Consider the following 12,495-nt stretch of genomic DNA (forward strand, 5'->3'; position numbering starts at 1 on the left):
CTTTTAAAGAAGCTTCGTACTTAGCTTACATATTTAGAACAAGCAATTATATAGATTATAGCACACACTTACTAGTAATTTTTGACAAAAAAAATTGGAACAGCTCTAGTTACAGCCATCAAGGAACTCCCACAGTTTATTGCTGAACTTGGAACGAGCACTGCTAATTTCACTGAAGTATAGGACTTATTTCTAGAAGTCCTCAGTCAAAGATTGTGCTTTGTGTGTAGAGAATTATTTTTTTTTTTTGAAAGAAAAGTATAAACTTTTTCCCTGTCAATTCTCTACTGGTATTTGTAAAGTATTAATTAATAAAAGGAGGAAGACTAAGAATAGGCATTAGGAAAATATATTTATATTAAAAGTACCTCTTACTGCAGATACATTGTCTTCATAGAATTACCTATTTCTTTACACAATATAAGGAAACAAAAATATTTAAATCTCTTTGGTTTTTCAAGTATGCTGGATTTCCCATCCCTCTCATGCAAAGACACAGGAAAAAAAAATCTCCAGCAACTGTTAGGATGTGGAATCTCCTTTATAGCTACTTGCATACCCAAGCAGCTTCTCAGAAAAGGTATCAGAAAGGTCAATATCCTTTTCTCTTAGCAAACTTGAATTTAAAGAAGCTGCTCTGGCTAGCTAATTTTTCTACATACAGGGTACTTACAGAGAATTAAATCCATTCTAGACAAAACTCAGAGCATTACAAGCACCACTTTCCAGAGCTGAAGTCAGTATTTCATCATCTATGCTCATACTGCAATATTACTTCATTAGTGTTTTTTTTTCTAATATCAGAGTTATGCTATTTCTTCAAAGCATCTCTAAGTTCTTCAAATTTAAAAATAAAAATACACACGCACACACACACACATATATACACACACCCTGGTTTCTAATGGCAGGAACACTCATATCTTTTCTGAAGTGAATACTTAGCAGTTAATAAAACCAAAACAGTATTTGGGGATTTATTATCATATCATCTGAAACAATGTATCATAGCTGTAACAACATCTGCTGTGAAATGACTGGCCACACTTCTCCTCTAAATGTAACAGTTTTCAAATATTTGTATTTTCATAACAACACAGAATAGAAGAACCAAATTATTTTCATTCAGTGTTTAGATTTCAAGCACCAGAGCTTAAAGCTCCATTGAAGGAAGCAGGACAAACTCATGGCTTTTCTACCTCAACCCGTATTCAAGCAGGAGAGATACAGACTTGGGAAAACCAAGCTTTATCTGACAAAAGTTTTAAGTAGCTATGGCTCAAGCTTCCCAGCCACGGTCTGCAGAATGTTTGCTGGCAGCAAACTCCTGCACAGCAATATGGGAGGAGGGAACTTAGGAAGTTGAGTTCTTGACCCATTACCTAATGAGGCTAGAGATCTCTGGCATAATGATTAAAACAGCTTTCATTTAGCATTCTTCCATGAAGGGCTGCTCGGTGTCTGCTGACACAGGCTAGCAACGCACAAGATCTCATTACGATCGGGTATGATTAAAGTTAAGTGCAGGATCTTTGCTAACTGCAAAGTAGCAATTCACATGCAGCTGACACTCTCACTGAACCTAATGAATATTTCCATGTTTCTGTAAATAGAACTAATTAATAGCCAATCATTTAACTTGGTAAACGCGACATTAAATTTGAATATGGGTCAGCAGCAGTAAAGACCATCTCACCTTACTCAACATGCATCATCTAAATATAAACACAGCTATTCGAACAGGCAATATGAGACACAGAATGGCCTGCAGCAACAGGGTTACAATCCTGTAATGTCGCAGTCTAACTTACATATGTCATCTCTCATGTACTTAACAAGAACGTGACCCTAATGCAACACAGCTATCTTGTCAGATACCTGCGGTAGTCTACTAATCTATGACAAGACAGTAAATATGAACACCATTTCTTAACTAAAATCAAAAGTTTACAGCATTGCAGACTGTAAGGACTTATAAATTGCAGTGTTCATCTCTGAGCATATGTGGAAAGATTCACTGATTTGTAATGCTAAGTATTAATTACACATCCATTTTTCAATCATATCTTGACTTACGCAGCATCACAATCATGTAAACTTAGATTTTGCTAACCTTATTTCCCAGTTAAATATATACTTGTAATTTGAGTGTCGCTGAGAAGTTGCACCTCCCCAAATTAACACCTCAGTATCCCACTGTGTATCTCATCTCTGCTTCCATAAGCAAACAAAAATTGCTTAGAAACACAGAAGATACTGCCACGCGTGGTATTTGAATAATGCCTCTGCTCACTTTCCAGTATATTACCTCATTCATATACTGCTGAAAACTTGCACAAACTTAATTGTCCTGTTCCCAGAGAGCATATCCTTAAGAGAATATTAGCTTCAGTCATTATTAAAATGGATTCTAAATATACACTACCATGTGATAACAGTGCCATACACAATTTTTTCTGATTTGTCTTTGAAGAGAAGAAGGTACAGAAAGTTGGAGCTAGGTATACAAGCCTAACTTGAAAAAGGAAAAAGACTCAGACATATATAATCTTTAGTTACTTCTTTATGGATTCATAACTTGTCTTATTTCAATTCTTCCTAAGTTAAGATTTTCCTCAGTCTCAAAATTGAGAATTGAGCAATTAAATTGATCTAGTGAAGAACTTAAGCAGATGATACTAAAGAGACAAAATTAACCTTTTATAAGAGGTTTGGAACTCTTTTCAATTTACAAGCCATTTGAAAATTACCCCCTCTTGATGTCTTGTTCAAAATTGTGTTTTTCAAATTTAATACTGCAGCTATTCCAACACAACACCTTCTATATACACAGAATAGAATTGCTCAGAAGCACAGCATCAAAATTAGCTTAAAAAAATCACAATAGTTTAAGGGTGTAAGATCAGAAAAGTATGCCTATCAACAAAGTTAACCACATAAAAGAAGACTGTCTTTCACTACTCCTCCATTTTTAACTTGTGAATTTCATGAAATGGTGAAGAAAGGCAGAAAAATACCAGAGCTGTACTCCATTCAGGAGTACTACTGTGTGGTAGCTACCTCCACCCCACCTCTGGGTGAGAGATATCCGAGCAGTACTGAATCCTGACCTATGATAATCAAGTTTCTGAAGTTCTGCCTCATGCATATTCACTTGGCTAGTCTACTTTGTGCTGTTTTAATGGACACGGCAGCAGGTAACTTTTCATCAGGCCACTCTTCCATCATCTTTTACCCAAGACAACGCATTAGACATCAGAGCAGACAGCTGCATTTGCTGCCAGAAGCCAGGAAAAAGAGTCTCTTTTTTCACCCCCCTCACAAAACTACCAGCCCATTAGCTTTTTGGTCTTCATGAGACACAGCAGTTCTGTATCTCGTAAGTTCTCAGATACAGGTTCACAAAACTAACAAACAAAAAACAACAAACAGCTTGGTGGATAATGCATTCAGACACACTTATTCTGGAGAAATTGAAGTGTTAGTAAGAATTTTCCTCTTCTGATTTTTTTTCTTTGCCACATCTTATTTTTTAACAATAAAAAATGTATAAATGCATATGTTTACGTAAACACGTTATGTTTATGTATGCCCCCATATATTTGTATGCATACATATATAAACACATACACAAATACATGCACACACTCCAGAGTTCAACAAGTGTTTAAGGACCTCACTTCCTCTCCAATGTTCCAATTCCATTTCCTCTCCCCACAATTGCCACTACTGCTTTTCCTCTTCTCCTTCTTACTAGCCATTAGTAGATAAAGCTCCAACAAAGCTTAGCCTGAACCTGACCTTGGGCTCATTTTGCACCTCATTTCATTTGTACACACATGCTGAATCTCCCTTTGCTGTGAAGGACAGAAAAATGTACTTTCTATGTTTTGCAAGTGTAAGAGTGCACAGGCAAAAAGCAGGCCATTTCTGAGGGCTTGCAGTAGACTTAATTGTCTAGGCATAACATGTTCAATTAAGTACCTTGAAACAATTGCAGAAGAATAAACAACATTTCAATTCAAGCATCCTACTCAATCCCTCACCTCCATTACAGAATGTAAAGCTCAGAGTAAAAAGGGAAGCATTTGTGGCACTCCTACCTTAAGTGAGGAAAAATTTGTAGCAATTAAAAAAAAATAAAAGTAACAATAAAAAGTAGAGCAATTAAAAACTCCCATTAGTTTTTTCTGCCTTACAGCTTTGTCAGGCAAGCATATCAGTGCCTGACCACTACAAAACAGGATACCAATATCCTGCTGACTACAAATCCAGTGGAACTGGGTTTGCCCAAAAGTGGATTGAAATTAGGGAACTGAAGCGGGTATTTTTACAGCCTCTGCATGTTGCCATGCTGAGCAGGGCAGCCAGGCTGATGCACGCACACAGGCATTTCTTGGGAACATGGTGATCTGTTCATGACTGCCAAAGAAATAAAAGCTAAATACTTAGGAAACTTCAGATATTCAGATTATCCTTTAAACCACGAGTAGAAATACAAGTCACAGCAAAGGACAAAATCTATTTAAAAATAACTTGTACTTAGTTGGTAGTAACTACAAGTCTCCAATCACTTCTGAAGAAGCCCTTCACACTGAAAAGTTTTATAAACCGCTCTAAAAAGTGGAAAATAGAAATTCCGGGGAAGGGAGTGAAGGGGAGGGAAGGAGAAGGGGGAAGAAGGGGAGAGTTAACTGTACTACTGCATATTAATGTTCGTTATTTAGCTGTCAGTTACTCTAAATGCTTCTAAACTTTGAATATTGAATTTAAGACCACTCCGAGACTTCAGACTTACTCTAGAACACGCAGGAGATGACAAACTTACAACCCTGGGAAGAAGGGATATTAAATTCCAAAATTCCATTAATTACCCATTCAAAAATAAAACATTGTAGAAAAAAAAAAAAAAAAAAAGGCAAAACAACGCAATTCTGGAAATGAGCAGAGCAAAAGGAAAAAAGCAGTAGTCAGCTAGTCTGCCCAGGTAAGCTGAAATCCAGTCACCCAGTAAAAGTGACCAAAGCAGTGAAGTCTGATCAAGATTAGATCAGGTGTGATACAACAGATTTCAGTGTTTAAGTAGAAAACCTGAAATCAGAAGCAACAATTAAAAGCACATCTAGGCTGCAGACGTGCCTTTTCTCCCTTTCTTTTTTTAAAAGCTGAATCTACAAGATATTCCAGGGTAGAGAAGAAATTAAGGCAAGACGTGTATTTACTATTTTCTAATCAATTAATTTCATATCAAGTAAACTGAATAATAGCAATCCGTTCTGCAAAATTGGTGTCTTAATATTTCAGCTGTTCTATATTCTTATGAGGACAAATAAAACAGAGCCAGAAGAGTTGCGCTCTGGGAAAATATTCAATTAACTTATTGGGATTCCTTGGAGATAAGCAAATCTATGCACTTATAGTTGATCAAGTCCAAGACTGCATTTGCATAGGAAGAGTGACAAAATCAACAGCCATCTTCACAGATGGGTGAAAGGGAAAGCTGAATGGAAGGTTATTGACAAAAAAACAGCAACAACAAAAAAACTCACAACCCACACACAGATGGCATATGAGAGACCTGGGCAAGTTTATGACACACATAAAAACTCCCCACATCCTTCCCTTTCCATTTTCAGTGGAAACAGTTACCCTCTTCAAAGACCAGGAACAATCTTTGAACAATTATCAGTGAATGGTATTCAAGTATCTCCTAAATTGTGTTTGCTAACTTTGACTCTTCTCTTGCGGTAACAAACAGTATGTATGCATGTCAAACCCAAATTTAAACACAGCAGACCAAAGCAAACATAGACAGGAAATTCTCATAAACCTATGGCATACAAACTGCCACTTTCCTCAAAACGTTAACCCAGCTCACAGCCCACGAACAAGTTTTCTAAACTGAGGTGGTACTGCCACCTTAAGACACCAGGCCAGCATTACAATTTTCACTACCCTGTATTAATCAAAAAACATTTTCTGAAATTTAAAAAAGATACATATTCAGTGAAGATTTCTAAAAATTAAACTGCAAAAGAAAAACATTGCTTTAAGTCCTTTTCATTTATCATGATTACTTTACTCGATTAAGTAACAATTTAGGTTTATTCTAGTTTAACATAACCTAGGCTATGCATCTTAACATTCAGTACACAGCATTGTGAATCAAGGTTCTTCAATTTTGTCCACAGCAACTGAAGAACTGCACTACTTTTGTAACACAACTTTCAGGAACAGTGCCAATACTTCTAGTATCTTGCGAAAGTTATAGGACATTCAGATACTGAAGGACTTTTAAACACACATAAAAATTTGACTGGGTAACAGCAGGGTTAAAATGGAAATTTTAACAGAGGTAAGAGCCTTGTCAACCTAGCACAAGCTCTGGCTATTTTAAAGGAAATAAGCCATCCTCTCACTCATCTGCACATGTGGCACTGTATCACCGTGTTAATTATATGTATGCCAACAATTTCTTTCACTTTGGACAAAATGTTGATTCACTTTTTAAAACTATTTCTAACATTATTATATGGGAAAGAGCAATCTTACCTTTAGTAGAATATGCTTCAGCAATCATCCGTAACCTATATGGCGGAACAGCAGCTAGCTGCAAATCATCAACTCCAACTCTGGCATATGTATTCAGAGCTTCTTTGTAATCACCTTCCACATAGTTTAGCTTGGCCATAATCAAGTTAGCTTCTTGTAAGAATTCTGGCTAGAAGGAAGAGGAATAAGAAAGGTTTTGTTCCTCAGGAAAAAAAAAATTAAAAAAAAAATCTATCAAACCTGACAATTGTTCGGCATGTTTTCTGCATATACTAATTGTGGAAGCCCACAGTAGATATCTTGTGAGAGAGCAACTAACCACCAAAATTCTATCTTCATGTTATATTTGGGAAGCTTTGAGGTAGGGTGTGAAGCCACATAATCATTCTCTAGCAAGTTATTGAACAGCATCATCAGTCATTTTTCACATTCGTATGTTTGTTTACGCATGCACCAGTAATACCTCTCAAGCAGCAGACAGCTTTGCCAGGTAACAAAACTATTTAAAGACAGCCTATCGTTACAAGCCCTCCAATGATTTTTTCTTAACACCACAAGTACAGTTCAAAATAACAGTGTCAAATCTTAAGATTGTATTCCACAGCCTATATATTTAATGTGCACAATTTCAAAGCATCAGGGTAGAGGAAACATCTTGAAAAAAGGATTCAAGGAAGGAAAAAAGGAAGAGAAGGAAATCCTCCCATGAATCATTGGAAACACAGAAATGGAAGTTAGAGATGACTGAAAAGGCAGGTTCTCATCTTACAAAAGACACCTATGAATATAGAAAAATAAGTGATCTAGTACCTACAACAATAGTTAAGCAAAGAAGGAAAAGAATGATTAAGAACATTGAAAGTTTGTGACATAAACGCTCTTCTCAAGGATAAACCTTACTTTTCGTCCCCAAACATAACTTCAGAAGTCTTTCCTGCATACTCATGAGTCTATTACAGAAATTTGTCAAGTATTTTGTGGTTTTATAACCACATATTTCTACCTAATACACTCCAAAGAATAATTTATTTATATACAGCAAAGACTTCACTTAAGCATTTCATAAGTTGGTGACGATTTTCTTGTTATTGTAATGAAAGAAGATTTGAGAAATTTATCTGAACAAAAATCCACGAAGAAACAAAAAGACATGAAATAGCATAGCACTGATGATGTTCTGGGAATAACAATAAATCCACACACAAGAACTTTCCACGTTCTTCTCCACAATTAGCAGCACACTGTTGTCATTTTCACATTTTCTAATTCTTGCTCAGACTGACCGACTTACCTTTAGGTTTCCTCTATCAAGTGCTGCTGTGAGATGTTTCCTGACTTCAGTCAGCTTTGGCCTAGGGCCCCGTGGACTGCTATTCTGTTTAAGAGCATTTTCCTTCAGAAATTGTTCTAGTTTGGACTCTCCGAGGAGAAGTTCTGCCATGTCATCTGTAAATAAAAACACACACATGAAACATATAAATCAGTTTATTTCACTAATGTTTTGGTGTAGACACCACTGCCTCCACTGAAAATTTTCAGATCTAAATTTTAAAAACAAACTAACCTAAACAAACACAAAGCCAATTACTCGGGTTTAACATGTCACATGGGTTCTTCATTTTACTTCTCAATTTATCTTTTATATGCATATAATTGTAGAATTAAGTCTGTTACGTTCTAGGCTGTAACAAATTACAGTAGTAAACTATCTTCTTCCCTTCTACCTTAAAAAGCAACATTTGATTCAAAAGCCTCATGGACTCTGCAGCATTCTGCATGTATAAAAACACACCTGTGTTCTGAAATGCATCCACACATGTTTAACTGTTTAAAGAATACTGCAGAAGAGAAAGATCTCAGTTTTCAGATGAAGACAAGACAAGTCACAGATGCAGCCTGGTTACCAGCCAGCTTAGTTTTCAGGCTTTCAGAACATGGTTGTCAGATTCCTCACTCAAGTTTGCAGTAACAATTTAATTCCTCTACCCACCAAACATACTTTTGCTGGTCACCTCATCTTTAGGTCAGATGATACCAAGTAATTTTAGGTGCCACACTTCTACCTGTACTTTACTCTTTTAGGAGCATCTTTATGCCTCTTTGTGCGTTTTATTTTGCTTAAACTGTGAGCCTTCTGTATAATTTATCTTTGTGACAACAATGCACTCTGGATACAGCTTTGATGTATGCTAGCCAAAAATGTTGGTCCCTTGAAAGATAAAGGAAGGAAAAATAAATTATTTCCCTAGCGCACCATTACTTTGGAGACATTCTAAAAAGCAGTGACACTCAACATCTTTCAAATATGTATTATATGCATACAATTCCCAGTCTAAACCAAAATATTACTACTGCTCAATAATATACCTACAGCATAACAATAAAACTTTATTACCCACTAATTGCCAACTAAAAGCTTCTATTTACCTATTCAATGCTCATATAGCAAAATATATAGCTATTTAGCTGCAAATGGGAGTTTGACATGCATCAGCAAGTCCAGCATAAAATTTCCACATTTGTTAATCAAGAATTTGATCAGTTTACAAAGCCTGACTGAAAAAAAATTCATTTTAAATATCTGATGTACCTAAGTGTACAGTTTAACAACAAAAAAGTCAAATTTAAGTTCTGACAAATGTGAAGACTGAGCAGCTTAGACTATACAGCATTGAAAGTTAACTAATCTCCTTGCATACTAGAAATTTAATGTTTCTGAACAGAATTAAAATGAGAAAAGTTCTACAGTAAATAATAATTGTTTTGGTAAAAGCACAAGAAATCCACTTTTAGCTGTGTTAGCAGGGAACAAGCAAATTAAAGAGGACTTCAGTATTTGGTCTATCAGGACGGAGCACATTTATGATTTAATATGGCTTGTAAAGTCTTTCCTGTGCTTAGAAAAAAGGAAGAAGAAAAAAACTTTACCACAGAATGAGTTTTATTCAAACATTACCATCAGAGTACATCAGAAAGCAGGGAATGAGACGCTCACTGCTCTCAGCACAAGCACCTGGAGGGACCAGGCCCAGGCCTTGAAACCCCATGTCCGTGGCCCCCCGCCACCAGCTCCGAGTCACGGCCAGCCACGCTCCCAGGCCTGCCTCAACACCTGCTGCGCTCTGCTCTCTGGGGAAGAGCAAGAGGGACAGCTAGAAACTTCCCCTTTTCCACAGCAGATCATAGTCCTGGACCACACCACTCTCATCCGCAATTTGCACAATTGCTGTGTTTAATTCCACAGGCAACCAAGACTGCTAACACTGGAAGTTTCTTTCTGAAATCCCCTGAGGAAATGAGAGTAGAGAAGGACACAGTTTGTTCCCATAAATTCACAATGTTACCAGCATATTTCCAGGAATATTTAAAGCAACTTACCATAATTTTGTTTTTCTTTCACTGAAGTCTTTTCATCAAGAATGAAAAATAAAAGATATGTCAATGTACTAAGTGGGGAAAAAAAAGATATGGGGAACACACTTCCGCGGCAGCGCAGGCGACTCAGGGCCACAGCCAGTTAGTTTTGAGTATTTCCATGGACTGGGATTACACAACCCCTCCAGACAACCTGCTCCAACATTTGACTGTACTCACTGTGGAAAATATTACCTTGCTATCCATTCCACATTTCCCTTATTGCACGTTTTTGGCCCTTGCTTCTGGTGCTTTTGCTGTACGTTTCTGAGAAGAGACCACTTCTGTTGTCAAGGTGGGATGAGAGATGACAGCAGTAGGATCCCCTCTTACCCTTCTCTTTTTAAGATTTAGCAAATACAGCTCTCAGCTGGTTCTCCAAGGACATGTGCTCCAATTCCCTTATCTTGGTGGCCCTCCACATGGCTCACTCTACTATACCAACGTCTTTCTCATTCTGGGGAACCCAAAACTAGGTGCAGTATTCCAGAGGCTGTCTCACAAGTGACTAACAATAGGGGACACTAATTTCCCTCAAACTGGTAACTACACTCCATTAATGTGGCACAGAGTACAGTCGACCTTCATTGCCACAAGGGGTTGCTGCCAAATTGTACTCTCATTGTTGTCCACCATGACCTCCAGATCCTTTTCTGCAAAGCTGCTTTTTAGACAGCTGACCCCAGGATATCCTGCAACAAACAGTCATTCTTTCTCAAGTACAGGACCACAGTATTTGCCTTTGCTGAACTACAGGAGTTTTTACAGAATCATGGAATGGTTTCTCCAGCCTGTTGATATCCCTCAAAATGGTAGCCCTATACTCCCCCCAGTTTTCTATCACCCACAAAATTACCTAGGGTGCATTCTGAATGTCTAGGTTGCCAAGAACGATAATAAACATCATTGACTGCAGTATCCACCCCTGAAAGACCCCACTTATAATGGTCCACAAATTTCTTTCATTAGTAGTATTATCTTTATTTATAAAAACAAGAACCCCACCTCTGACCACAAGCCTCTGAGCACAGCCAGTTTTACACTTTCCTCCTAGTCCACCTGTCTTTTCAATGTAGCTACAAGAACACTATGGGGAACCAAGTCTCAAGTCTTGCTGAAGTTAAAGCCAACAATACTCACTGGTCTTCCCTTTATCCATAGTCAGTCACCTCCAATCAAAAGAATCACAGAATCACAGAATTTCTAGGTTGGAAGAGACCTCAAGATCATCGAGTCCAACCTCTGACCTAATGCTAACAGTCCCCACTAAACCATATCCCTAAGCTCTACATCTAAACGTCTTTTAAAGACTTCCAGGGATGGTGACTCCACCACTTCCCTGGGCAGCCTGTTCCAGTGCCTCACAACCCTTTCAGTAAAGAAGTTCTTCCTAACATCTAACCTAAAACTCCCCTGGCGCAACTTAAGCCCATTCCCCCTCGTCCTGTCACCAGGCACGTGGGAGAACAGGCCAACCCCCACCTCGCTACAGCCTCCCTTGAGGTACCTATAAAGAGCGATAAGGTCGCCCCTGAGCCTCCTCTTCTCCAGGCTGAACAAGCCCAGCTCCCTCAGCCGCTCCTCGTAGGACTTGTTCTCCAGGCCCCTCACCAGCTTCGTCACCCTTCTCTGCACCCGCTCAAGCACCTCGATGTCCTTCTTGTAGTGAGGGGCCCAAAACTGAACACAGTACTCGAGGTGCGGCCTCACCAGAGCTGAGTACAGGGGGACGATCACCTCCCTAGCCCTGCTGGTCACACTGTTCCTGATACAAGCCAGGATGCCGTTGGCCTTCTTGGCCACCTGAGCACACTGCTGGCTCATATTCAGCCAACTATCCACCATCACTCCCAGGTCCTTCTCTGCCTGGCAGCTCTCCAACCATTCCTCTCCCAGCCTGTAGCTCTGCTTGGGGTTATTGCGCCCCAGGTGCAGGACCCGGCACTTGGCCTTGTTGAACTTCATGCAGTTGGCCTCAGCCCATCGGTGCAGCCTATCCAGATCCTCCTGCAGAGCTTTCCTACCCTCAAGCAGATCGACACACGCACCTAACTTGGTGTCATCTGTGAACTTACTGAGGGTGCACTCGATGCCCTCGTCCAGATCATCGATGAAGATATTAAAGAGGACCGGCCCCAGCACCGAGCTCTGGGGGACGCCACTAGTGACTGGCCTCCAACTGGATTTGACTCCATTCACCACGACTCTTTGGGCCCGGCTAACCAGCCAGTTTCTAACCCAACAAAGCGTGCGCCAGTCCAAGTCAAGAGCAGCCAGTTTCTTGAGGAGAATGCTGTGGGAGACGGTTTCAAAAGCCTTGCTGAAGTCAAGGTAGACCACATCCACAGCCTTTCCCTCGTCCACCCAGCGCGTCACTTTGTCATAGAAGGAGATCAGGTTCATCAAGCAGGATCTGCCTTTCATAAACCCATGCTGACTGGGCCTGATCGCCTGCTTGCCCTGCAAGTGCTGCGTGATGACTCGCAAGAGGATCTGCTCCATGAGTTTCCCTGGTACTGAGGTCAAACT

The 12,495-nt window shown here is 39.2% G+C and overlaps 1 protein-coding gene across 5 annotated transcripts in view; it reads right to left on the reverse strand.

Annotated features, from left to right (window-relative positions):
• TTC7B (tetratricopeptide repeat domain 7B) overlaps nt 1-12,495 on the reverse strand; it is a 136,575-nt gene that overhangs the window by 107,575 nt on the left and 16,505 nt on the right. For all 5 annotated transcript variants that reach the window (XM_084288206.1, XM_084288208.1, XM_084288207.1 and 2 more), the window contains exons 2-3: nt 7,844-7,998; nt 6,553-6,721 (exon numbers count right to left, since the gene is read on the reverse strand). In XM_084288206.1, the coding sequence (XP_084144332.1) occupies nt 6,553-6,721; nt 7,844-7,998 (324 nt within the window). The remainder of the gene's footprint in view (nt 1-6,552; nt 6,722-7,843; nt 7,999-12,495) is intronic.

The sequence above is a fragment of the Netta rufina genome (assembly GCF_964035555.1).
Source record: "Netta rufina genome assembly, chromosome: 5".
NCBI lineage: Eukaryota > Metazoa > Chordata > Aves > Anseriformes > Anatidae > Netta > Netta rufina.